The 26,758-nt window shown below is 48.4% G+C and overlaps 3 protein-coding genes across 3 annotated transcripts; 1 reads left to right on the top strand and 2 right to left on the bottom strand.

The window, feature by feature from the left end:
• Positions 1 to 254: 254 nt before the first annotated feature.
• LOC135415414 (bestrophin-1-like) lies at positions 255 to 11,504 on the top strand. The gene is made up of 9 exons (XM_064657090.1): positions 255 to 406; positions 967 to 1,061; positions 1,572 to 1,805; positions 2,446 to 2,600; positions 3,580 to 3,657; positions 5,003 to 5,155; positions 5,593 to 5,673; positions 7,163 to 7,314; positions 7,657 to 11,504. Exons 1-9 carry the CDS (start codon positions 255 to 257, stop codon positions 8,834 to 8,836), a joined length of 2,280 nt encoding a protein of 759 aa, XP_064513160.1. The 3' UTR covers positions 8,837 to 11,504.
• On the bottom strand, positions 9,673 to 13,183 carry FTH1 (ferritin heavy chain 1). Its single transcript, XM_064657108.1, has 4 exons — positions 12,903 to 13,183; positions 11,380 to 11,526; positions 10,825 to 10,950; positions 9,673 to 10,010 (listed from the first exon to the last, which is right to left on the bottom strand). Exons 1-4 carry the CDS (start codon positions 13,011 to 13,013, stop codon positions 9,846 to 9,848), a joined length of 549 nt encoding a protein of 182 aa, XP_064513178.1. The 5' UTR covers positions 13,014 to 13,183; the 3' UTR covers positions 9,673 to 9,845.
• A 10,175-nt stretch (positions 13,184 to 23,358) lies between these two features.
• LOC135415423 (olfactory receptor 5AS1-like) lies at positions 23,359 to 24,443 on the bottom strand. The gene is given in 2 exon segments (XM_064657107.1): positions 23,359 to 24,121; positions 24,124 to 24,443. Coding segments are annotated over 2 exon segments (939 nt in total). The 5' UTR covers positions 24,338 to 24,443; the 3' UTR covers positions 23,359 to 23,396.
• Positions 24,444 to 26,758: the final 2,315 nt, after the last annotated feature.

Below are 26,758 nucleotides of genomic sequence, written 5' to 3'. Positions count from 1 at the left end.
GGCTCCACCAGAAAATACATCCTCTGTCACTGTAACCAGCTCATGTGCAGCTCAAGGACAGGGGAAAGATTGCAAATTAACTGCTTACAACCGATTTCCTCCTGGTTGTGTGTGTCACTGACTTCACCTTACCTGGCTTTGGATCTCAACTGTTTCTTGCTGTCTTTTTCTCTTCTATCCTTGCATCTTGCTTGGCTCCTCCTTCTGTTCAAGCTTCAACACTTCCTCCTTTTGTGTGTGCCACAGGACCTGTGATGACAGTGACATACACCAACCGTGTGGCAGACGCCCGCCTGGGCACCTTCTCCCAGCTGCTGCTCCAATGGAAAGGGAGTATCTACAAACTGCTCTACTCAGAGTTCCTGATTTTCATCTCACTCTACTTCACCATCAGCCTTATCTACAGGTGAGCACCTTACACCCTGACACCAACACAGCCTGTCCTGGAGCAGGACAGCAGAGCAACATGGGATTGGAACAGGGATGCTGGACAGACACTCATCAGCCTCTGTTTGCAGGAGGGAAGGGAAGAAGAGGAAAAAGCTGAAGGAGGAGAAAAAAAAGCTGAAAGACAAGGGAGGGAGGGCAGGGGAAGGAAAGGAAGCAACTTTAAGAGGCAGGAACTCAGGGAAGAGCACAGCTTGGGACTGACGTTTTCCAGGATATTAAGTGAACTGCAGTGCACATCCAAGCTCCGTGTCAAACCCTTGGTACCACACACTGTTCTCCTGAGCGAGAAAAATAAAGGTGGTCCCTGACATCAGGCTGCATTACTTACCACACAGTTCTCTGGCCTCTGGACCAGTCAATAGGGTATTCTGGGGATGTGGGCTGATATCCCAGGCTCACGAGGGCTGTTCACCCACAGACTCCCCATCCTTGGCTTCCCTTGCCAGACTCACCCCAGCAAGTCCAACAAGGCCCAGACTCTTCTCTGAGGTTGCTGCTTCTATTTGTCCCTTTTAGGCTGATCCTGAGTGAGAGCCAAAGGCTGATGTTTGAGAAGCTGGCATTGTACTGCAACAGCTACGCTGAGCTAATCCCTGTATCCTTCGTGCTGGGTAAGGAGCTCTGCCTGAGATCACACAGGGAGGGGAATGGGACAGCATTTCTTCTCTCTGGTTTGATAGAGATTGTAAATTTCTTTAGGAAGAAATTCTTTGTTGTTTAGGAAAAAATTCTTCCCTGTGAGGGTGGTGAGGCCCTGGCACAGGTTGCCCAGAGAAGCTGTGGCTGCCCTGTCCCTAGAAGCATTCAAGGCCAGGTTGGATGGAGCTCTGGAGCAACCTGGTTTAGTGGAAGGTGTCCCTGTTCATGGAACGAGATGATCTTTAAGGTCTCTTCCAACCCAAACAATTCTGTGATTCTATGAAACAAACATTGAAATCCAGACTCTTTTTAGCCTGAAGGTCTGAATTCCCCTCTGCTTATTCCTGCACTCATCCCTGTATGAGCACTAGAAGAAAAGAAGAGGAGAAGAGCAGAGCTTCCTACTCCCTTACGATGACTAATTTGCTCAGCTTCCTTCTCCCACTCCTCTGGGATGCCTAATTTGCTCAGCTCCCCTCCAGGTTTCTATGTGGCGCTGGTGGTGTCCCGCTGGTGGGCTCAGTACGAGAGCATCCCGTGGCCTGACCGGATCATGAACCTGGTGTCCTGCAACGTGGACGGGGAGGATGAGTACGGGAGGCTCCTGCGGCGCACCCTGATGCGCTACAGCAACCTGGTCAGCGTGCTGATCTTGCGCTCCGTCAGCACCGCCGTCTACAAGCGCTTCCCCAGCATGGAGCACGTCGTGAGGGCAGGTCAGCCCTGGCACCACCACCTGGCTGCTATTTTTGGGGCAGAGAGCCTCGGGAAAGGCCTCCTGACCTTCAGGTTGGAGGTGGGATAGTGCTGCAGTCTGCTGAGTGTCTGCAGCAGGCAACAGTTTTCCGCTGGTGGGTGGGAATTGGAGCCTCACATCTCCAAACTTAACTGCTGGGCTCCCTGAATCCTCTTTGGGAGGATGCTCCTGAAGGTACAACGTTTCCCAGTCTGCCCAAAGGGAGAGGTCTGCACCTGCCCCCATTATCTGGGTTCCCTTTGCGATCCAGAGAGAGAAACAGGCACTCTAGGGCACATGTTATGCCATTCCAAACAAATAGCTGTGGACATTAGGCAGTTGTACCCTCAGCAGTACTGTGATCTGATCAGATGTGCTGCAGACAGCCAAAGTGAAATCCCATAAATCCCACCTCTCATACCTCTATGACTCAAAATTTTAACTATGAGACTTATCCTCCTTCCATGTGTCTCCCAAAATTCTGAGCACCTGAGTCTTTGCCGTGGTTTTAAGAAGAGCTGAGGCCACCACCTGAGATTCAAATGTTTTCATTTTAGACCAGATCAATTCCTATCTGCCCTTTGTGGCCATCCCTTTTCCATTTACTGTCTTCCACACAGGCCTCATGACACCAGAAGAGCACAAGAAGTTTGAGAGCTTGAATTCCCCCCACAACAAGTTTTGGATCCCATGTGTGTGGTTCTCCAATCTGGCTGTGAAGGCAAGGAATGACGGGAGGATCCGAGACAGTGTGCTGCTCCAAGGAATCCTGAATGTGAGTGACAGAGACAATAGGCAACTGTGTGAGATCCTGGGGATCCCTGGGGATGTTCCATTAACTTTGGTGGAAAATGCTCCCAATGCCACACTCCAGCTGGTGACAGAACAGAGCTGTCCATGGCCTACTGACATGGCAGCACTGTCACATATATTTGAGGAGAGGGCAATGTGACATCTTTCTCAAATATGGGACTGGGAGGAACCATTGGACTCACTTTTAGGTGTGGGAATGGGAGGTATCCAAGTAGCAGGTCCCTGATCAGCCTTGACACGCTCCAGGGCAGCGAACAAGAGTAGCCAGTGGAGGTCTCTACGATACAGCTGGAAAGCCATAAGAAAGTAGGTATCTGGAAGAGATCAGGAGAGGTCAAAAAAATCCCCAACAATGAAGGTCCTTTAGAAAACTTTGCTATTGAAAACCCTTTGATAGTCCTGGGCAGCAGGCCACACTCCACAGGCAAGACCTGGCAACAATCCCTGCCCAGCTGCATAGAAAAAGACTCTGGAGCAGCTCATCCTTCTTGGTATTCATGTGCAGAGAAAGTCACATGGTTTCTGTTGCCTGAAGTAGGATTCATCTGCCCAGAGAGAGAGATCTCCCTCTGGCATACTTATCTATAGGCAGGAGAGAGAAATGGATACTCCTGAGACATCCTTTTGCCTCTCCTGTTGGCTGCTCATTTTGTGAGGAGATAAACTGCTAGGAAGTGAGTTAGGAAGGGATCTTGGGCTCAGATGGAGACACCCAGGCAGCAAGGAGTTCCTCCAGGAACGTGTGAGATCCTGCTGGTGGTCTGCTGGGCTAGAGCTGGGCACCACAGGAACAGGAGTCCTGACTGAGCCTCCCTTTCAGAGGAGGTGCAAGCAGGGGAATGGGCTGGAGCAGTGAGGGACAGTGGCTCCAGAGAGGCTGTGTGTCCTCAGCAAGGACATGCAAAGTTATTCTGACAGGCCATTCCTTTTCCCCACTGCAGGAGCTCAACACCCTGCGCAGCCAGTGCGGGAGACTCTATGGGTACGACTGGATCAGCATCCCCCTGGTCTACACCCAGGTGAGAAGGGATCCCCACACCTTCTGCTCCACCACCTGCCTGTGCACATCCCCATTTACATCCTTACCTGGAATCCTGCAGTGGTTTGCATCGGAAGGGACCTTAAAGCTCATCTTTTAAAGTTCCACCCCCCTGCCATGGGCACCCTCTGAGTAAAGAATTTCTTCCTAACATCTAATCTAAACCTGCCCTCTGTCAGTTTAAAACCTTTGCCCCTTTTTCTGTCACTATCTGTCCATATAAAAAGTCCCTCTCCCTCCTTTCTCTAAGTCCCTTAAGGTACTGGAAGACCTCAGTCTCCCCAAAACCTTCTCATCTCCAGGCTGAACCACCTGTGCTCCATACCTGCCTCACACATGGACCATGCAGGATACTCTTGAATCCCTCATCCCCACCTACACATATCTCTTTTCCATAGGTACCTCAGCAGCACACATCCATCCCAGCCTCATCTCCCTAACTCAGATACATCCATCTCTATAGACACACCCCTGTCTGGGGGGAACTAACCCCAAATGTGCCACACAGGTACATAGAAAACACAGGGACCACAGACCCACTCCCTGCACCAGTTTGCAGGGCACACATTCCAGACAGGGAGCTCCCGGGGAGTTGTGCCACAGGTGTGAGTGAGCTCTGTGCGTGTCCTCAGCTATTTAACAGCCCAGGCAGACACTTGGGCACCAACTTGCCCCTTTGTCCCCTACAATCCAGCTACTCAGATAACACTGATGCCCTCCACTGTGAAATAGGAGCCACTGAAGGTTAATGGGGAACACCTTGGAAAAGTATGTTCTTATTTTGAACCCCTTTCCTTGTATCAAGAGAGTCTCAGTTACTGTTAATTTGAAAAGGGGAAGTTTCCAGTCTCATGGTTATAGAGAAAAGCACAAAACTCAGCACAGCCTGAGATCCAGGCAAGCAAGCAGGCAAACAGAAAAAAGGCTCAGCATGAGGAGCAGGAAAGAAGGAGCTAATAGGACTGCCAGGGTTCCCTTCCAGACTTGGAAGCAGCCTGCCAGCTTGGACTGAGCCACGAGACAGCTTTCAGTCCATCCAGGATGTCATGTGCTTCCTTTTGCCACTGCCCTGTGACACCTACACAGATCTCATTCCAGGGACAGCATGGAATGACATACAGCGCATGCAACAGCTAAAGGGAATATTTAAAGCTTTCTGCTGTGGGAATGCATCCCCCTGCAAAACAGCAGCCTGTCATAAGTGAATCCAAGGCTTTCCAAAGGCTGCAGAGCCAGAATCTGGCTTTGGAGATGTGTGGGGTGGAACTGAAGGGAGATGCTGGGAACTCACGCTCCCGTGGTGTGTCCCTTGGCATCTTTCCCAGGTGGTGACCGTGGCTGTTTACAGCTTCTTCCTGGCCTGTCTGATTGGGAGGCAGTTCCTGGATCCAGAAAAAGCGTATCCTGGCCATGAACTGGATCTCTTCGTGCCTGTCTTTACATTTTTGCAGTTCTTCTTCTACGCTGGCTGGTTAAAGGTAAGTCCAGGAAAATACGTCTGGAGCTGGAATATGACTCAGCCAAGGGTTTTTCCCCATGTGAGCTCACCAGGGACCCAGCTGTGTGTTCTTTGATCTGTGTGCAACAACAGGAAGCCAAGGGGAGGCTGAAGGGAATTACCTTCTGATTTTCCAAGTGTGTCACCCTGGAGACCAGCTGCACCTTTCCTAAGCTTTGGTCCTCACTAGTTTGGGGAAAAGAGAGGCAGTAGGCTGCAGGAGGGCTGTTATTGTGTGTGCCAATGTCTCCCAGCCACTGGCAAGCCTCCACTTTTAACCCTCCCCTTTTTGGGAGGAGCAGCCTTTCTAGGAATTCAAGGGACATCACGCTTGTCCCTGCCCCACAGGCCTTCTCCTTGCAGGGAAAGGGGCAGGTATGACCATGGTGACCTTTGCTGTCTGCTCTCCACATGCAGGTGGCCGAGCAACTCATCAACCCTTTTGGGGAGGACGATGATGACTTTGAAGCCAACTGGCTCATCGACAGGAACCTGCAGGTAAAGGGAAGGAAGATCCTCCCACCCTGTCAGTGCAGTCACCAAGTTCTGCAAAACCCCCACCTCCCTGCCTGTGAGGGGATGGAGAGACAGTCCCTCCACAGCCACGGGGACAGCCCAGGCTCCAGAAAGGGTGTGGGGCAAGACCCGTGACAGGAAGGCCCCCGCCTGTTCTCCACACCAAGGAATTTAGGGCTTTGGGCCTATCTTTGTACACAGAGACCAACAGCAGCTTCAGTCCATGCTCTGGCACATGGCATGAATGCAGGCTGCTCATTTCAGGCCCTCATTGCCTTTGAACGACACATTATTCCTGTTTCCATCTTTACTACCCTATATCTACCTAAAACAACCACCTCTGCTTTCTTCTGTGCAACAACTCCACACCTCCAGCCCTTCATAAGACTGAGCCCATCTGTCCTAGTGAGGCTGCTGCTTTTTCTATTTCCTTCAGCATCATTTTCCTTACAATTAGTCAAATCTCTGTGTGAATAAAATCTCTGTGTTGATTTGCTGGAAGGCAGGAGGGCTCTGCAGAGTGACCTGGACAAGCTGGAGAGATGGGCTGATTCCAACAGGATGAGGTTCAACAAGGCCAAGTGCCGGGTCCTGCACTTTGGCCACAACAACCCCCTGCAGTGCTACAGGCTGGGGACAGAGTGGCTGGAGAGCAGCCAGGCAGGAAGGGACCTGGGAGTGCTGATTGACAGGAGGCTGAACAGGAGCCAGCAGTGTGCCCAGGTGGCCAAGAAGGCCAATGGCATCCTGGCCTGGATCAGGAACAGTGTGGCAGCAGGACCAGGGAGGTGATTCTTCCCCTGTACTCAGTGCTGATGAGGCCACCCCTGGAGTGCTGTGTCCAGTTCTGGGTCCCTCAGTTCAGGAAGGACATTGAGGGGCTGAAGCAGGTCCAGAGAAGAGCAACAAGGCTAGTGAAGGGACTTGAGCACAAGTCCTGTGAGGAGAGGCTGAGGTTGTTTAGCCTGGAGAGGAGGAGGCTCAGGGGAGATCTCCTCACTCTCAACAACTCCCTGACAGGAGGTTGTAGCCAGGTTGAGATTGATCTCTTCTCCCAGGCAACCAGCAGTAGGACAAGAGGGCATGGTCTTAAGCTGTGCCAGGGGAGGTTTAGGTTGGATATTAGGAAGAAATTCTTTACAGAGAGAGTAATCAAACATTGGAATGGGCTGCCCAGAGAGGGGGTGGATTCACCGTCCCTGGGGGCTTTTAAGATGAGACTGGATGTGGCATCGGTGCCATGGTCTGGGAACCATGGCGGGGTTGGATTAAGGGTTGAACTTGATGATCTCTGAGGTCTTTTCTGGTTAATTCTGTGATTCTATGAAAAACAACCCAAGTGACAGGAAACCACAGCAACCTCAGCCACTTGCCCCACTTCCGTGCTACACTGCTTCCTCCTGCCCTGCATCCCTTCATCTACAGAAAACAGGCTGCTCACCTTGTGTGACATTCCTGCTGTCTCCTGCAGGTCTCCCTCATGGCAGTGGATGAGATGCATCAGGATTTACCAGTCCTGGAGAAGGACCTCTACTGGAATGAGCCTGATCCCCAGCCACCCTACACAGCAGCCACTGCTGAGTACAAACGCCCATCATTCCTTGGCTCCACTTTTGATATCAGGTCAGTGCAGGGTGTCACAACAGTCCACAGTTACACCTGGATCAGGTCTTCAAAGGATATTACACCTGAGGAGCAAGAATGGGTAGTAATATCTTTCTCCATAGTCTGTGAAATCTTGCTCTAAGATCCCTTTAGGCTCACACAAAGACAACAGCCAACATCCTCCATGGAAAAGGATGACTCTGACCTCTTTCCCCCACTCACCTGTACTGTAAGCTTCCCTGCTTTGGGGGCGCTAACACATTTAATGGCAGTACAGGGAGAGGTCTGCCACGGGCAGCAGTGGCAACGCAACCCCCCTCCCTTTGTGGCTGCGTAACAGCCCTGCTTTGCCTTTCCCAGCATGCAGAAAGAAGAGATGGAGTTCCAGCCCCTGGAGCAGATCAAGGAGAACGAGGAAGCCAACCACTCCACACCATTACTGGGACACCTGGGCCGCCTCTTGGGTGTCCAGTCACCAAACTTCTCCAGGTCCTCCTCCCGGATGAACCTGCTGCGCAGGCGAGGAGACCCCGCATCGCCCTTCTCCCACTACACCTACCAAGACATGGGGAAGTCAGGAAGCCCTTGTGGCATCAGTCAGCCAAAGGGAGACTCCCAGGAGCAGTGGGACAGCGAAGATGGAAAACTAAGGGAGTTTGATGCCTTCATGTCAACCCCCTTCTATGAGAGACCCGGTTTCTACAGCGCCCCCCAGACACCCATCAGCTCCATCCCCATGATTTTCCCTTCCAGACGCCAAGGCCGGAAGAAACCACCTGCTCTCTCCAGCATTGCTGCCTGCTCAACTTCCCTGAGGGATGTCATCGTCAACACCTCCCCTTCCAGGGCCAGTGATGTCTACAAGAGCCAGAGCTCCCTGGGCTCAGCTGCAAAGGAAACCTTCGTCTGGCCAACAGATCGGAGCAAAGGTCCCGACTCCACAGCTGTGACAGTGGAAGAGGAAAAGAACAACTCCAGGGAAGCTGCCACCACAGGAAGCCCAGGAGCACAGTCCACAGCATCCGACAGCCCAAAATTCCCCTTCCTGGCAGAGTCCCCTGACCAGGAGAAGCAGGGCAGCTACAAGAGCCTGAAGAGCTTGAAAGCTTCGCACCCACCCTGGCTAACCCTGGAGAACACAGCATCAGCTCCTCCCAACTCAGAGCATTCTGGTGCCTTTCACACCCCCAGTAACAAAACCCCCGGGGGCAGCACCTCCCTCTGCTTCTCCTTCACTCCCGTGACCTCTCCAGCCCTGGAGAGGTCCCATAAGGGGAACCTGGGCCCTGATGCTCGCAGCCTGAGCTTGGAAGACGCAGCCAGCCCTCCAGACCAGCATCCAGAGGTTTCCAGGAATACGAGAGACACTGGGAATGGAAGCACTAACCCAACCCCTACAAAAGAGCCAAGAAGAGCAGAGAGTCCATCCCCTAATGACTCCGGAATCTCCCTGGCCGAGGGCGACTTCGTGGGGCTGATGGAGGTGATCATGGAGGCCAGTGAGAGCCCAGGTGAGGAGCAGATGGACCAGTACAGCTAAAGGAGACAAGGTTCCATGGGATACCTTCCTTATCCTCACACCTGGCACTCACCTGAACAGAAGGGCAGTGCTGGACATGCAGCTAGAGCCTGGCCTAGGCTAAAACCAGCACTAAGGACACACTACTCCTGGTTTTGGTACCATAGCGAGCTCAACTTCTGCTGCAACAAGAAAACCACCAAAAACCCAATTTTTAGCCAAAAGCCAAGACTGAGTGTTAAGTATTGCTGATATCTCAGCAGGCACCAGCCAGGTGTAGCCCAAACAGGAGTATAGTTAATATGGATACTTACTTCCTCCTCCTCCTCACAGCAAGTAGAACTTGAGCTTACAAGTCTCAGGCAGGACTTGCACTACTCCAGGGAAAGTAAGGGACTGAAGCAAGTCACATTATTACTGATGCAGACCCACAGTGCTTCTTCCAATCCTGTCTTAGCTCTTTTCCAGTACTGGGAAAGTACTGGAGTAAGGCAGGGTAAGTGTCTATACCAGCACAGGCAGCTGCAGTACCTGCCCCCACATTGCTTCCTTCCGAAGCTCCAGATCACCTCCGCCACAGATTTGAGTGCTCAGAGAAATGTGGATGGTAGCCCACACCACTCAGCTGAGCTTTACTGCCCACCCTCAGAAAATAAAAGCAAGGCTCAAGCCCAGGACCATCGTTTTGTTTCCTCATTTTAGTTCCCATGCAACGGGAATTTAGAGAAACCATACAAGTTCTACTTCTGCCTTCAGCAGCAGCTGCAAGACTCCCACACCACATGACAAAATTTACCTCCCACACCCCTTCATTACAGCTGCCTTCTCTCCCTCAAAACTAAACAGGAAAAGCCAGCTGGAACCAAGTCACTTTATTGGCTGGAGGGCAGTACATAAAACACAAGAGAGAAGGGGGGTGATATTTGGTACAGAGAATGGAACTGTTTCTCTAGGTAGCTGAAGCTGCATGCACGGCTGGACATTAAGTAGGAGTCCCACTGAAACCCACAGCGTGTCTCTGGGCCAGACTTCAGCTGTCATTGTCACTGTCCCCGAGGGTGTGCTTGTCGAAGAGGTACTCGGCCATGCCGTATTTTGGTGCCCCCATCTTCCGCAGGTTGGTCACATGGTCACCCAGCTCCTTGATGGCTTTCACCTGCTCATCCAGGTAATGAGTCTCAATGAAGTCACACAACTGGAAGGGAGACCAAGAGAGTTTAAATTCAGGCCCAGAAAGGAGCGGATACAGCATGACAACTTTCAAGCTGAGAGGAAGCAGCTTTTAAGTTTTGCTTCAGCAAAGCCAGGAGATCAAAGTGAGGCAGGGCTTACACAGGCACACTGGCTCCAGAACCCTGCAGAGCTCAGGAAGCCTCTCCTCTTCCTCACTACAGGAAGCATTAGCCAAGTCTCTGAACAGATTTTGACTCCCCCACTACACAGCAAACTCACAACTGTGAGGATTTACACCTCTAAAACAGCCCAGTTTTATTGTTTTCTTTAAAAAAGTCCCTCCAGCTTACACAGGACACTCACAAGAGTACTTGGATTCACACACATTAATCTCTTCCTGATACTAGACAGCTTCAATCTAGCCTTGCCAAAAACTTTCATCTGTGAAGAGCCCTGTGTTTTCAGACCCTGTTCTCAAGTATCAGGGCTTGAGAAACCAGAAGTGACACCAGAATTTTGTGGCAGAAAAGCCTCATAAGATAGAACTCAACCACCTCAGAAACAAGCCTTCATAAAGCTTAATACACTTCAGAAGGAATAAAGCAAGTCTCAGCTACCATAAAAGTCCTCCTGGAAGGACAGCAATAACCTCACCAAAGGGCTAAAGGACAGGCTGACATCTGGGCCCTTCCCTCTGGAAGGGCTGCACCCCTGGTTCACCTTTTCTCACCTTTATTAACATCAAGGACACACAGCTCAGCCCTAAACCTGCACAATTAGACACATCCAAGCCCCCTCCTTGCACAGCTACATTCTCGGGCTCAGCCTCCACTTACGTGTGGGTCATTCTTCTCAGTTGCCAATTTGTGCAGTTCTAGCAGTGACTGGTTCACGTTCTTTTCCAGGTGCAGGGCACACTCCATTGCAGTCAGGCCATTCTCCCAGTCATCACGGTCTGGCTTCTGCCAGGGGAAAGCACAGCCCAGGTTTTCTCTAAGTACCCACAGATCAGTAGGGAGCAAAGCCTCAAAGCTTGTCTGGATCAAATTCAGACATTTAGGTAACAAACACTTGACGTGCACTCAGAACACAACTGAATGCAACCCCCCCATCCCACTTCTCAAAACAGTGCACAGAGCATTTTTGCTGTTAAATTTAATGATGATGAACCAGTTGCCTTCTTGTTCTGACACAGGAAACCATTACCCTCTTCTTACACAAAAAGTACTTTTTCTTAGTCAATCAGCATAAATTATCAAATTACTACACGTCTCAAATGACTCTCCTTCTCCAGTGTCAGCTGCTGCTCCTTCTGGGAGAGGACCCAGAGGGAAACCCACCTCCTCCCAGCCCCCAAATGTAGTTCTGGGCCGGGAGAGCCCACTCCTCACCTTGATGTCCTGCAGGAAGATGCGCCCTCCCCTCTGGTTCTGCAGCTTCATCAGCTTCTCCGCGTGCTCCCGCTCCTCATGGGACTGATGCAGGAAGTACTTGGCAAAGTTTTTCAGAGCCACATCATCCCGGTCAAAATAGTAGGACTGAAAAATAAGGATTCACAGGCTCAGAATCCCAAGCTAAGCCTAAAGTGTGGCTTCAGATGTGTCTCCTCTCAGCCCTGCCTCAGGATGGCCCAAGTCCAAGCTGAGGCCAGCAGACAGCAAGGCAGTGTGGAACAACCCTCCCCTTACTATTTTTCCAACTAAGATTAAATCTTAACCTGCATCCCCTGCCAAGGACACAAACGGTAGTTGTGTCCTTGGTTCAGTTCTGAAGATATAAAAAAATCCCCGATACCCCACAGATACCTGTTCTGATCACCATTCAAATGCCTTAAACTGCGGCCTTGAAAAGCCTTTTTCATGGAGAAATCTTCCCTTTGTTTGCTCGAGCTTGTTTACAATGATCACAAGTCAGGGTTATGACTTGCAACACCAGCTGAGTGGCCATTAACTTTTAGGTACTTCTGCAATAAAGCTCTCATGCCTCCCTAGGCTTTTCAGGGATTAGACTAAAGAGTACACTTGCTACTTTTGGAGAAAAATAGCAGTATTGCATTTAAAAGACAAATGGAACTAAAATATCAGGTCAACAGCGAATACTGTTTTGAAAGCCAAAAAAACCCCTCCTCTAACAACAATTAGAAGCCATCACACAGCTTGTCTGTTCCTCAGTCAGGGCCATTAGCAGGATTCAATGGAACTTTCGCATCAACTGCCACTTATTTCCCAAACTACTACAGAATTCTCTGCCGCTAAACCAGCAGCCTGGAGGTTCAAAGCGAGACACTAGTGCTTTGTGTACCACTATCATCCACCAACGGAAGAACAACACAGCGTTAAAACTTTTACAGTAACACAGAAACAAGCCGTAAAGTGCTGGATGCACATGCCACGACATTATGGAATGCCACCGGAAAGTCTCAAGTTCCCTGCACGTCTAAAGCTGCACAGAGGTCAGAGCTGCTCCTTGCGCCAGAGCAGCTCAGTGTGGCTAAAACCGGACCCTCGTGCCAAGCGAGACAAGTAGACACAGGGCCAAGGATATCGCGGATTTCTCCTGATTCACGGAGGAAAGAAAAACCGTGCCTGGGAGCCGAGCACGCCCGCGGGAAAGGCGCCAAGCGCCTCGCTAGGCAGGTCCTACTATCCAGCCCAGCCCCAAGGGCAGAGCCGGCCGGGAGCCGCTGAGCCGGGCTGATAACGGGGCCCACAAGGGCAACGGCCGCGGGGTCCACGAACACCGAGATAAAGGGCCTCACCTACACACAGGGGACGGCCCACAAGGGCCCGGAGGCGCTGGGGAAGAAGGAGGAGGAGGAAGAGGAGGAGCTGCGCCCGCAGGCACCGCCCGGCACCCGCGAACCCCCCCCACCGCGCCGGGCCCGCGTGCGGCCCCTCTACCCCTCGCCTCTTACCATGCTGAGGTACACGTAGGACGCGTAGAGCTCCAGGTTAATCTGGCGGTTGACGGCGGCCTCGCAGTCCTGGTGGTAATTCTGGCGCACCTGGGAGGGGGGCGCTGCCATGGCTGGGTGCTCCGGTGGGTACGGCGGTGGCTGTGTGAGCGGTGGTGTTGTGGGTGTGTGGGAGGGGGCGCGGCGGGCCCGAGCGCGGCCGGTTCCGTCCAAGCACTGTTGACGCAGGAACCCGCTCCGCTCCGCCGCCGACGCGCTCTGAGGGCCGTCCGCCCAGCGGCGCACGTTTTATACCGCCGCGCGCCGGGCGCACCTACCGAGGGGCGGGGCTTCTGTGCCGCGCTTCTGCTGGCCCAGCATGACTCAGCACCCGCCCAGGCCACGCCCACCACGGGGGCGGGGTCCGCGCGCGCCGCTTCCCTCAGCCCCCTCCGCCATCATGGAGTTGGTGCTGTTGGAAAAGCCCTCAGAGCGCGCCCTGCCCCCGGCCCCCAAAACACGCCCCCAAAGCGTTTCTAAATGTTTCTAAAATCCAATCTAAATCCAGAAAAATGAAAAATCAAAGGGCAAATGTTAAAAAACTGAGCCCTCTGGTAACGAGATGGTTATTTCAGCTGCTTTTAGTGCTATCCCAGTCAGTGCTATAATTTATTTTCAATAAACACTGGGTTCTTTAGTCATTCAGTTTGCTCATTTATTTTCAATCACCACTGGACTATCTTACTTTGTGCTTTCTGTAGTTTTAAGCTGATAAAAAGTGCAACTTTGAGGGCTAGAAACATCCTGCTTAACCGAGACCATCTTTTAACATCAAACTCCCAAGATCTAGGCTTTTACCAAGCCAGCGTTCAATCCTGGCTTTTACCAAGCCAATGTTCACGCTGAAATCCATCAGAAATTTAACTTACTGGGCCTGTAAACTCAGATTACATAGTTTTTCTTCTATTTACTGTGCCTGTAAACTCAGATTAAATATTTCTTCTATGTATTGAGCCTGTAAATTCAGATTAAATAGTATTTCCTCCACGTACTGAGCCTGTAAACTCAGGTTAATTAATTTTTCCTCTAACCAGTTCTTTCTACAGCACTTTTCCAGGCAGTTCCAAACAGCCTGGAGGGAACAGGGAGCCTCTGCCTTCCTTTGTTTCACCGTTTTCTGTCGGTTAAACATCAGAAGTAATTAAGATCTATAAGATAACGTGGGTCATACCCATCGCTTCAGGCTGCCAGGTACACTTGAAATCTGTTCTCCTCCCGCACTAATGCTTATGTAAAAAACAACAACAACAACAAAAAAGTCGTAGCTGCTGGGCAGACTTGTATGACTATGTTCACACCAGAGTGTTTTCAGCTCCCTGGAACATCAAACAGACCTTTATAATTACAAAGTTTATAACAGCAATATTTCCTCTGCAGTTCGGACAGTCTGTGCCACCCGTGATTAAACGTCAATGAGATTAGGGAAGTCCCAGATTCTGCTTTCTGGATCCACTGCGGGTTGCACAATGCACATGATGTTTGGTGACAGCAGATTTATGTGGGCAGGAGAGGAAACATGGGGTTGCACGGCCGTGTGTCATGCCTTGGTGACCAAGGTGAAGAGTTCAAAACTCTGGTCTTACATGAGATTATGTTCAGCCATACCCAGATCTTCCTATCTCAAACTAGTGTTTTAATTTCAACTTTACTTCACGCTGTTTCCTCATGGTTTGGTTTAAGCCTTCTTTTATCTTGTACTGTTCTTCCTGAAGATGCATTTAATCATAAAAACCTCGGATGGTTTAGGTTGGAAGGGACTTTAAAGTCCAACCCCCTGCTGTGGACAGGGACACTTTCCACTATCCCAGGTTGCTCCAAGCCCCATCCAACCTGGCCTTGGACTCTTCCAGGGATGGGGCAGCCACAGCTTCTCTGGGCGACTATGCCAGGGCCTCACCACTCTCACAGCCAAAAATTTCTTCCTAAATAGTAAAGAATTTCTTCCTAAAGGACTTTACAAGCATTCTTGGGAAGAAGCCTGCTAAAAGCATCACCTTATTAGGCTGGACTTCCCATCAAGTAACATTCACATTTAGGAGGAAATTGTGCCCTGTGAGGGGAATTGTTCCCTAGCACAGGTTGCCCAAAGAAGCTGTGGCTGCCCCATCCCTGGAAGTATTCAAGGCCCAGGGCCTCTCCTATCCTTGTGTGTGGATTTTGAATTCACATCTCTCTCAGCTGCTTTGTTGGTCTGAAGTAAAGGCATATTCAGGCTGCCTACAGGCAAAATCATTGTATTGTCTCCCTACACAAGCTTCAGATTGTTGAAGACAATCTCTGTTTTCCCTTGGATAATATCCCAGCAGGAACAATGGAGCAAGCTTTTCTTGTTTACAGCTTGTACATAGAGCACAGACCCTAAAATCTGCCAATTTAGGGACAGTAATGCTGAGCTTTAGGTGTGCAAAAATAGTCGGGGCTTCTTTGATGAATGTCTCCATATAAATACAAAAGGTCATCAAGTCAGAGATCAAGATATACCTGAAGGGAAAGTTTCCATGACTCTTACACCCACTTCAATATCATTTATTCTGACTCTACCTATGGCCTTCTCGTGCATGACCTTCGCAAATGACCACAGTGACCTTCCCGGGGGTTGAAAACAGGACTTCTAAGCAAATACTGGACAATATTTGCCCAAAGTAAATTCTGAGGCAGATTTTTGCTGATACAGTCCCTGAGCAAAAAACTTGGCATGAGACTTAGGCTTACAGTTAGACCTTCAACAAGAGGGCTGCCTTGCTGTGATCAGAGAGAGCCAGAATGCTCAGGAATGCACAAAATTTCATTTAACATCTGTAGAAACAGTTCACCCATAACTTTAAAATGCTTGATTTTGCCATGCTGGTTTAATTACAGATTAATAACAGATCTCAGTTAAAAATCAACAACTGTCCCAGATTCAGTGAACAAGAAAGTGCTGAATATGCCTCAAATATTAAATCAACAAAAATACAGTAACCTTTTCTCTTTTTTCCCCCCCAAAGCTCAAAGTCCTGTAAATAAGATAAACTGCATCCAGTCAAATATTTGTTATGGAGAACCTCCATTCCACCTACGAATTTCAGTGTCATTCAGGTCCCAGACTTTCTGTAAACACAAAAGCAACTCTAAACTTGGCTCCAAGGTTGATCATGTGTGGGGAAATTTGACACTGATCTCAACTGTGAGTTTTGAAAGCTGTTTGCTAAACACATCTGGGCTCCATTTGCTCTGTGAGATTAACTGCAAACTCCTTCTGTAGCTCCTTGGGCAAAACGTGGTGCAAGTTTTTCAGTTGTTGCTTTTAGGTGTCCAAATTTCTCCACGTGGGAAAGCCGGGATTTCACTGAGTTTTCACTGGGTACTTACAGCACAGAATGCAAATGACTGGGGAACACAGAAGTGCTGGTTCCTGGAAACACTCTCCAAAGACAGAAAGACAAAGGATGTTTGAAGTTATGCTGGGAAATTTGCCTTGGAGACTGAACACGAGGCTATTCTGACTCAGGAAAAAAAAGTCCCGAAGACAGACTACAGGATTTTGTAAACAACTAATATAATCCCTGTTTTAAACAGACAAACATTTTCTAAACTCTGTTACAGTTTTTTCTCTCTCTTGAACATTTTTGCATACAGTCTGAATGAAATGCGATAGATAACAATTCTCTAGTTTGTCCACACTAGTCTTGATTTTATTTTTATTTATTTTTATTTATTAGTTATTTGTTTTTACAAGCCTCTAAAAATACAGTTAACAGAGTGAGGAAGAACGTTGTTAATAACATGATAATTCTGTCAGCCCAGCATGGCCAGAAGCAGAATTTGGTGAATTTACTTGCATGTATCAGCCCCTTTTAAACTAATTTCAAGACCAACTTCAATATCTGTGACAGAAAAGCTCCAGTTTGGATTCCAAAGGCATCCTGTGCACCAGCTGCATGTACTGGAGCTTCCACAACAGATTTTTCCAAGCTGCAAAAGTCACAATAATTTGATGTTGACATTCCACCACAGGCCACAATCCACAACATTTACTACACTGTCATGATCCTCCTGCAGGGCCATCCACTTTATTTCCCTCTCAGATTTACCAAGTGTTAAAAACTAGGGGGTGGGTATCATTCCTGTTCTCTATTTCTGTTTATTTAACTTACTCTAAAACTGGAAAAAGATTGCAAATAGAACCACCCATCTAAAGTCAACAACCACAGGGAAATTTCTCAATATACCAAAAGATCACCTTCTTCCTACCATGAATTCCCCTGGAAAACACTGGGGAGTATCCAAGCCCTCATGAATGATCAGGCAGCTTTCATTCTGAGTAGGATACACAGGCAAAATGTTGTTTTTTAAAGACGAGGTTTCATCTGGGAATCAAAAAGAGGTGTCTGTCCTCCCTGTCCCTCATGCTGCCACCTTGTTTTCCACAAAAACTGGATTTGTTACCCTCCACAGAGACACTGATTCTTTATTTCAGACCACAGTTTGCACCTCAGGCCTCAGTTAATTTTGTGAGGATGTTCCTTAGGCACAGTTTGTGTAGCATCCTGAACAGATATTACAAAGCCTTCCAGAGAAGGTGGTGGCTGCTTTTATATTCAGCCACCCAGAAAAGGGGCTGGCAGGCAAATGCTTTCAAGCATGATGAGAAGAAACAAGCTTTTACAGGGAACTGGCGGTTAAAAACCGGCTTAAAGAACATGCAGCAGCCCGATAAAGCACCACAAAAAACAAGCAGTGGCCCATGTCATGATCTCTGTCAGGCAGGATGGGCGGGGGGAGCACCTCCAAACTGCTGCTGCTCAGCAGGTCTCTCCAGGAACTTATTTCATGGATTATTTTAGAGGAAGTGAAGAGATTAAATCGATGTAGTGGCTTAGAAAAATTGGAGGGATGTTGTCTACAAGAGGTGAGAAAGCAGGGAGAGTTTTCTGGGAGCCTGTGGGAAAAGCAGGTTCCTGCTGTGCTGTGAAGAGACACTGAAAACACCCGTGTGGTTCATGCAGCTGAGATGGAGCCACAACTCCACAGCTTTCCTGTTAGGTATAATTTCCTCCTAAGTCACATCCCAGACCTTGGCATCAAGGTAAAAATATTTAAAAGCAGTTCAAGGGGCTTGAGTTGGACCTGCTCCTACGTGTGTGACCTGTGGAGCAGCCAGATAGTGTTGAAAAGTAGAGTATTGTCCCTGAAAAGTCAGCTCAGGATGAGCTGGACACAGCTCCTTCCACAAGCCAGCAGCAGCTGGGTGGGGAGGAGACCCACTGGTGCTTTCCCTGCCTACTGAACAAACTGGGAAGAACCTGGTTCTCCATTTTTAAACTTATTCCACCAGCATCTGGGGGGGGAAGGAAAGCCATAAAATTAGAAGAGAGAAATAAAACAGGAAAAAAGAGCAAGGCCTGACCATGATAGTAATAAATAGGTTGGATTAAGTCGTTGTCTTTAACTTTGCAGATGTTGGGCCAAGCCCACAGATATCAGCATTCCAGCAGCCAATAAAACAGTGACAGAGCAGGCCCCCTGCTCCATCAGGGCAAGGAGATAACAGGGAAGGGCAGCCACAGGAACATATGGACTCCTCAGCAATCACATCTGGCTGTTTCAGACTGGGCAGAACCATTAACTTCAGGCAGACCACCAGCTCTTAAACCTTGGCCTCCAGGTCTTGCTGACCTGGGGTCGTGGTCAGAATGCTGGGAAGATGCTCCCACTAAAATAATCAGTTTTATGTGGTAGCAAAGCTCTCAGACTGCCCTTGGACAGCAGCCACCTTAATTTCAGGTTTAAGGCAGCCAGAGGAATGCTCTGCCTGGTCTAAGGAATCAGTTCTTCCACCCAACTGCTCTATGAGTAGCTTGCTCAGTCATGCATGGCCACACTGCCCAAAACCTGTCTAAATAGGCAGTGATGACCAAGACTGAAACTACTCAAATCAGGAACTTTCCAGTCTGACAAGAAAAAACCACAAGATTTCCGCTCCACACTTGTTTAGCACAGGCCAGGCCCTTCCTTGCTTTGTGTTTGGTGCTCCTGGTTCCTTCTAAAAGCCACTGTGAAGGGACACAACCCTCAGGGGAGCAGCAGGTTCAGTGTAAAGCTGCACCTTGCAGCTGAAACATTCCCACGACTCGAGGCTGCCAAAAAGGGGAGACTGAATTCTCCACCCACATGCCTTGTCTGTCTCCTTTCCCTGTCCCCAACCACCCTTAGAGTGTTCACCAGGGTCTCTGCAGGCAGAGACTGGCAGAAAACAGCATTTTTGGCCAGTTTCTAGGGCTGGCTTGGCCAATGGATGGATCTAAAAGCTCCAGAGTCATGAGACACATGGAGGAGCTCAGCCAGCCACTCCTCAGCCAGCGACTCAAGGCAAAGGGTGAACTGCCAGGATTTGGTTGAGATGCCAGAAATCCTGGGAGCAGTGAGGATGTTCAGTCAGGCCCAAAAGGGTTCTCTTACAAAGCATTTCTGCAGTCAGGAGGTGCAGGTTGAGCAACAGGCTGACATCAGCTAAAACAACAGCCTGAGGGAGGGAGCAGCTCCAAGGCGAAACCACGTGGGCATTTCTTAGGTAAAACAAGAGTTTCTGATTGGGAAGAAAAAGAAGCCAGAATTGCAGCATTGTTACTTAATCCAGGAAATTTTGTTTAGCAGAGACCAGCAGGCTCAGCATGACCACACGAAAAAGCTTTTTCTCGGAATTCCTAGGCGCCTGCATCCCTGCCTCAGCCAGGTTCAACTAACAGTGGGGAGTGCCTGAAAAAGGCAATTCCAACCTTTTTCCCTGCCTGTATTTACTCTCATGTACTCTGGAGTCACCAGGCTCTACACCCCCCTCCCCCCCGTAAACTTCAAGAGGAACATGGATGACTGTCTGTGTCAGCCTAGGAAAGGAAAGAAGATCCACTTCCAAAGTTTTCTACTGGAAGCCCTTGTCCTTTGCATTACCAGATTAGTCCTCCTTGCAAGGCTGTGGCATCACAAAATTCATCAGGTGGGAATGGGAGGGTTCGATACTTTCTTGCTGTATTCCAGAGGCCAGAAAAGCAGCTCAATCCACAGAAAAGAGTACTTCCCAAACTACTTCAACCTAAACTGCCCCACAGTCACACCACAGCCACAGAGACACCTGTAATAACAAGGATGACAAGCTGGGAAGCAGCTGGGAATTGCAGAGACTGGAAAAAAAAAGAGGAAGGGGACTGAGAATCTGTGTTTCCACAGCCACATCCAGCATAAGAACACCGGTGCACGGAGAGGCTGAGGAATGGGAAGAGAAAGTGACACCACCGTTACTTTAGATCAACTGGAAACTTTCTCTTCTTGTTCCAGGGCCTTAAGAAGTGGCTTTTTCCAGAAGTAATTGGGAGGAGACAGTTCTACCCCTTTCCCCCTATCACCCTCAGCCATAGCCAGCCCCATCTCTCTATTTCAGTGAGTTTCTGCTTTCCTGTCAGGTGGGAGGATCAGGACTGAGCAACAGCACCTAAGAAAGCAAACAAACCCTGAGAGTTGGATTGGGAATTGGGAAGGGGGGGAAGAATCTCTTCCTGACCAGCACATGACTTTTACTCATCTTCCTTACTGAGAGTGAGATAACAATTCATTCTCAGGCAATGTGCTTTGCCTGATATCTACAATAACCAAATTAACAAAGTCACGATTCATTTGCCAAGGACAAGTTTTAAAACCCACTTTTTTTTCTCCTCTTTGAAAACTTGTGTTATACTAGAAATCAGGAGACAAAGGAATGTTAATTAGCTTTAATTTCAGCTCTAATTTCAGTCCAGTTGCCTTGTGAAGGATGCTGTCCTTTACAGCTCTCTCTAGGAGGATTCCTGAAACTTTGTTAACATTCCCATCTTCTTCCAGCACCAGGATTACAGTCAAGAATTAGAACACTGGGAAGCTGGTCACAACTCCCAGCACTCTTACTCCCATTTCAACCTCGAACGCAGAAGCTTAATAGAATTTTGGGGACGGTGGAAGGACAACAAAGCTGCCAGTGGTGCCTCCCGTGCCATTCCGTGGGCACAGCTCACACACCAGCCCGATCCTGTCATGGGAAAACTCCTTTTCCTAGAAGTCCTTCCCACTCTGTCGGTCTTCACATACATCTGCTCTGCTTCCTGAGGCTGTGTCACAACCCACTGGAATCCTCTCTCCCGTGGCAGAACCGATCCGAGCAGCACTTCCACACCGTGGAGGTGCGGGTTTGTCCCGGTTTGTCCCGGTTTGTCCCGGCCGGGCCGAGCCGCCACGCGGGGGCGCCCCCGCTGCGCTGACACCCGCAGCCGGCAGGGGGCGCTGCACACGGAGGCGCGCTCCGCCGCCCCGGGGCACGCTGGGAGTTGTAGTCCCTGCGGCGCGGCGGGAGCGCGCAGAGGTAGTCCCGCCATCGCCGCTCCCGGGGCCCGGCGGGGCCCCTCCGCCGGTCTCCGGGGCGGTTCCCGCACTGTTCTCGCGTCATGGACACTTGAGGATCTGCAGAATGTTCTATGCCATCCCCCAGCGCTGCCGGGATGCAGCGCTGTGGGGATCGGGCAGCGCTGTGGGGATCGGGCAGCGCCGTCGCGCTGCGATGACATCACTGGTGCTGACACCGCCTCCGGCAGCGCGGTCAGACTATTCCCGATTTTTTTTCTCTGCGCAATGACAATCATTTTCCGGTGTATTTATAATAATTTCCCTGCTGTTACGTGTCCTTCTGGCTCTGTGAGCCACTCACAGCTCCAACTCTGCCACTAACTGTACTCGTAACTCCCTGCTGGGACACGGCACTTAGGACACATGGTTAGTGCTGGATTAACGTTCGGGCTCGATTTCAGAGGTCTTTCCCATTCTTAAGGGTTCGACTTTCTCACAGCTCTTCCCACAGCACGGTTTCTCAGCAGCCCGAGCCACAGTTATGCAGTTGGGCCATCCCGGAGTTGGACCTTGGACACTCGGCCCAGGGAGCTGAAAGCTGGGAACACCATGACAGGGGAGGGTTACAGAGATGTTTTCAATCCATAGGAGGAAGGTTTTGCTTCCTCTGAGGTTGCTAGCCTGCGAAATTACCATTTTCACTGTTCGTAAGACGAAGTCCTGATTATCATTGAATCCCAGAATCCCAGAATGGTTTGGGTTGGAAGGGACCTTAAAGATCATAGAATTCCACTCCCCTGCCATGGGCAGGGACACCTTCTACCAGACCAGGTTGCTCCAAGCCCTGTCCAACCTGGCCTTGAACACTTCCAGGGATGGGGCAGCCACAGTTTTTCTGGAAAACTTGTGCCAGGGCCTCACCACTCTCACGGGGAAGAATTCCTTCCAAATATCCCATCTAACACTGCCTCTGTCAGTGGGGAGCATTCAGTGGGCTTGGAAAGGATGGGATTAGGAAACCTGTTGTTTAACTGCAGGTTAGAGTGACAAGGAGCAGTCAAGGGCAACTAGAAGGGCTTCTACAGACATCAGCAAGTGGAAAATCCACCAAAAAAGGGTCCAGTGCTGAAATGTCAGGAATTCTGTGCAGACAAAGCAGAAGTAGCACACCCATGTTGTACCAGGATACAATTAATATTTGTTTATACTGAATCCAGACACAGGTGCACTACAAAAGTCTGTCTTGATATCAGTGCGTGTGTTTTGTAACAGTGCCAGGCCCATAACCACCAACAAGCATTTCATAACACAATTAGGCAGAAATAAAAACCTAATTATGCTGTGGGAAGGGAAACAAGGGCTTGTGGTCTGCAGGCACAAAGAGATGATGGAAAAATACATACGAGTAGTAAAACTGTCAAGAACACAGGAGGAGAACAAGCATGAAAAATGTCTGGGGGGAGCAGAACAGGCAGGGAGGTGCCTAGTGAAACCTGAACAAGTCCAGCCACAAAAATATGGTAACACAAATAAATAAATAAATAGATAAATAAATAAATAAATAGATAAATAAATAAATAAGTGGCTCCTTTCTCTGTAGCGGGTACGGCAGAACTGGCTGTCAAATATGAGAAGTATTTTCCCTGTGCAAAAGCTTTTAGCTTTCCAAATATAATACAGAGAATCACACCCATATGTAATAATTGTTTTAATTGGACTTTTCTTTCAAACATCTTGGTGAAGAGTTGTCTCGGTAATTGTAATCTGCAAAAATGTAACTTTCTTCTGCATTTGGGATAGACTCGTTATGGACAGTGAGGAGAAAGAGATCATGGAATACTGGGATTGTTTGGGTTGGAAGGGACCTTAAAGACCATGTAGTTCCAGGGTTGTCACTCACTGGATCCTTCTGGGGTGGGATCCACCTGACGTGAGCTTCTGTTTGATAAGGTGAATCACCTTCTCAGTTGACTGCTTTTTCCCAGTGATTATCAAATGGACCTGGGAAGCAAACCCCCATGCAGATATTCCTAACGACTCACCTACATTTAGCCCAATGGTTCCCATCACTGGTGCTTTTATTGTGTTTTGGACCAGAAACACACTCTAAGAAAATCCCTGAGAAAAGACCCTCCTCTCCACTGTCCTCCTCAGGGCATCCTTCACTTCTTTGTTCCACAGGCTGTAAATCAGGGGGTTCAGCATGGGAAAGACAAGAGTGTAAAATGCAGACACTACTTTGTCTGTGTCCCAGGAGGAGTGGTTGGAGCTGGTCTTTAAATAGGTGAAGAGGAGGGAGCCATAGAACAACGCGATGGCCATCAGGTGGGAGCTGCAGGTGCAGAAGGCTTTGTACCTGCTCTCAGCCACCTGGATGTGGAATATGGTGCTGAGGATGCAGATGTGGGACACAGCAATGCTCAGGAAGGTACTGGTCTGGATGAAGCCACACAGGGTGACAAGCAGGACCTCATTGAGGCGCGTGTCAGAGCGAGAGATCTTCAGCAGCAGCGGGATGTCGCAGAAGTGGTTGATCCATCTGGAGCCGCAGAACGGCAGCGAGAATGCGAGGCAGGTGTGGACCAGCGAGGTCAGACCCCTGCTGAGGAACGCCCCAGCCACCATGGAGGTGCAGATCCTGTGGGACATGGCCTCAGAGTAGAGGAGAGGCTGACAAACGGCCACGTAGCTGTCGTAGGCCATGACGGCCAAAACGAGTCACTCAGTGGAAGCGGCAAAGAGGAAGACCTGCATCCCACAGCCAGGGAAAGAAATGGCTTTATGCCGGGCCAAGAGGTTCACCAGCATCTTGGGAGCGATGGCAGAGGAACATCTGAGTCTAGGAAGGATAAATTGCTCAGGAAATAATACACGTGGGTGTGAAGGCAGGCATTGAGCCGGATGAGTGCCATGAGGCCGACGTTCCCCACCGAAGTGGTGCCGTAGATGAGCAGGAAGAGCCCAAACAAAGGAATCTCCATCTCAGGCCAGTCTGTGAAACCCAGGAGAATGAACTCAGTCAGGGCAGTGCAGTTTCCTTCAGGCATTTCATGCCCTTGTGTTTGGCTTTGTGCACAAAAGATTTGTCAGGGGCTGACTTGGTACTGGTGGATGTCGAGGCACAAATGCATCACATCCTGCACAGGAAAACGTGGTGGAAATTCAGGCACCTTGCCCAAGTCAGAGGGGAAACCAATGATTTGGATGATGCCCATTGAAAGGAAAGCTTAGGAGGGCAAAGAGAGCTTTAGAGACACATTTTAAATGTGGAATTCCTTCCTGTATATTCCTTTAGTATCTGTGAAATAGGAGCCCGGGTAGGATTTTATAAGATCTAGGCCATAGTGTACAGAAACCATCCATATAAACCCACACCAGAGGTATAGAAAAGACTCTGTGTCCTTTCTTGGTGAAGGCTTGGTACATCCAAAAATCTGAATTATTTTCTGCAAGTGACTGTTTACTCCAGAAAATGTCTGGGTTGAGTCAGGTAAGCACAATATCACTTGAGAAAAAACATCTTATTGAAGTATAAAAGCTGCTACACATTTCCCTGTGTTTCAAGTAGAGGAAGCAGTTCAGGCACAGTTAATAATGACTTTTCTTAGGCAGCAAGAAAATGAAATACTGGAAAAGTTGATTGAAATGCTGAAACAAAAGCAGATTTATTTTTTTTTTAGAAAAAAAGAAATAATAAGTTTGGAACAAACAGGAAACATTGAGTTTAAAGTGAAATATCGCATGTCATTCTAGGATTTCCTACAAATATATTGTGGGTTTATTTTCCCGAGGCTGATTAATTCTTAAGCAGTTAATGAAAAGCAAGTCATGAAGATTGTTTTTAAATATTCAAACTTAAATATTTTTAGGATTTCCAAGCAGTTTTCCCCACCTTTTGGTTTTTTTTACCTGAAATTATTAATTGAATTTGAATTGGACTCAGTCTGCTAGAAAACGAATTCTGGGTATTAATTTAACATTTCAAGAAAAAAACCATCATTTTAATTTTGAGAAAGTTAATACACATTTCTGCTGATGCCAGTATGAATTCTACACAGGGCAGATAAATCTTGCTCACCTTTACAGGAAAAATAAGGATTACAGAAGGACATCTAATAAAAGAACTGTTAATGCAGTTAAATAATTCTGTAAATATCAATGTTATGTGGACAAAGGCACAGACAAATCAGAAATGTCTATGTTGCCAAAATAAAATAATTATAATTTAAGATGCTTCCTCCAGGAGAGGATACTAAATGGTTCCAGAAAGGAGGATTTTAGATTCCAAAGGTGTTTGCAGACACTGGTTACAACAAATCTCACCTGCATTTTGCTTTGTAAAGGTTGGTGTGAGGAGGTCTGGATGACCAATATAAATTCCAGAATTTTGGATGATTATCCCTAAGTCAGGTGAATCCCATTTTTGGCAACTTTGATCTTGTTTTTCAAGCCTTGGAGAAGGCTTAGTGCATCCTAAAATCTCAATGATTTTCTAGAAATGACCATTTACTCCCTAAAATATCTGGAGTGACTCAGGTCAGGACACAGGTCCCTCAGTTGATTCCTAGAATAAGGTGACAAGTTCCACAAACATTCAATTGAGGTTTATTTTTAGCCAAAAGATCCTGTTACATTACCATTGATTTTGACACCACCACAGGCAATTTGAGAGATTCCTGGTGAAAGGCCAAAAATAGAAGATTTCAACCCCCCCAAATATGCCTTGGTTATGTACACGTGGCTGTTTCTCCTTATTGTCACCTCTTGATCATGCTCTGAAATGAACTCACAGAAGCACAAGCAGCTGCTAAAAAGTCAGTGCTCTCTGATGAAGACCTGCATGAAATTTCAGTCCCCAGATAAAAATTTAGACACAAAAATAATAATTTAAGAAAACCACAAAAATTTCCCCCTTTTTAAACATATATTAGTATTTATTCTTTATTTTGTTGCATGGTGATGCAACAACCTTTTCCTTTGGTGAATCCAAAATTCACACAGTCAACAAGACTAAGACACAACTCCTTCAATGGAAGGAAATTTTACTCATCTGGAGACTCACCTGCTAGAGAAATATTTGAGTTTTTTTTTCCTGGATGCAGGAAATGCTTCTTTTGGGGGATGTCAGAGGTTTTATATCTTCCTCTTGGACACAGGAGACCACGAGGGAAGAGAAGAACAACCAATTAAAGTGCTCCTGGTGTTTTCTCAGCATGGAAGTATCTCAATGAAATTATGTGCTCTAAAGATCATGACTAGAGACCCATAAAGTGTGGTTTTTAAAGCATCAAAACATTGCTAAAAGTGAGGATGGACGTTGAAGAAAATTGGATTCTCAACCCATGATCTGGAGTCATGGATACAAGGCCACTGCTATCTTGAAGCAAAGACTTTTAAAAAATGTGCTTAGAAATTGAAAAAGAAAATTAAATTTAAAACTGAAAAATTTTAAATGCACCTCCAAGTGA

Source organism: Pseudopipra pipra, chromosome 6 (genome assembly GCF_036250125.1).
Source record: "Pseudopipra pipra isolate bDixPip1 chromosome 6, bDixPip1.hap1, whole genome shotgun sequence".
NCBI lineage: Eukaryota > Metazoa > Chordata > Aves > Passeriformes > Pipridae > Pseudopipra > Pseudopipra pipra.
The sequence above is the reverse complement of the archived record's forward strand: the minus strand, read 5'-3'. Positions and strand labels throughout refer to the sequence as shown.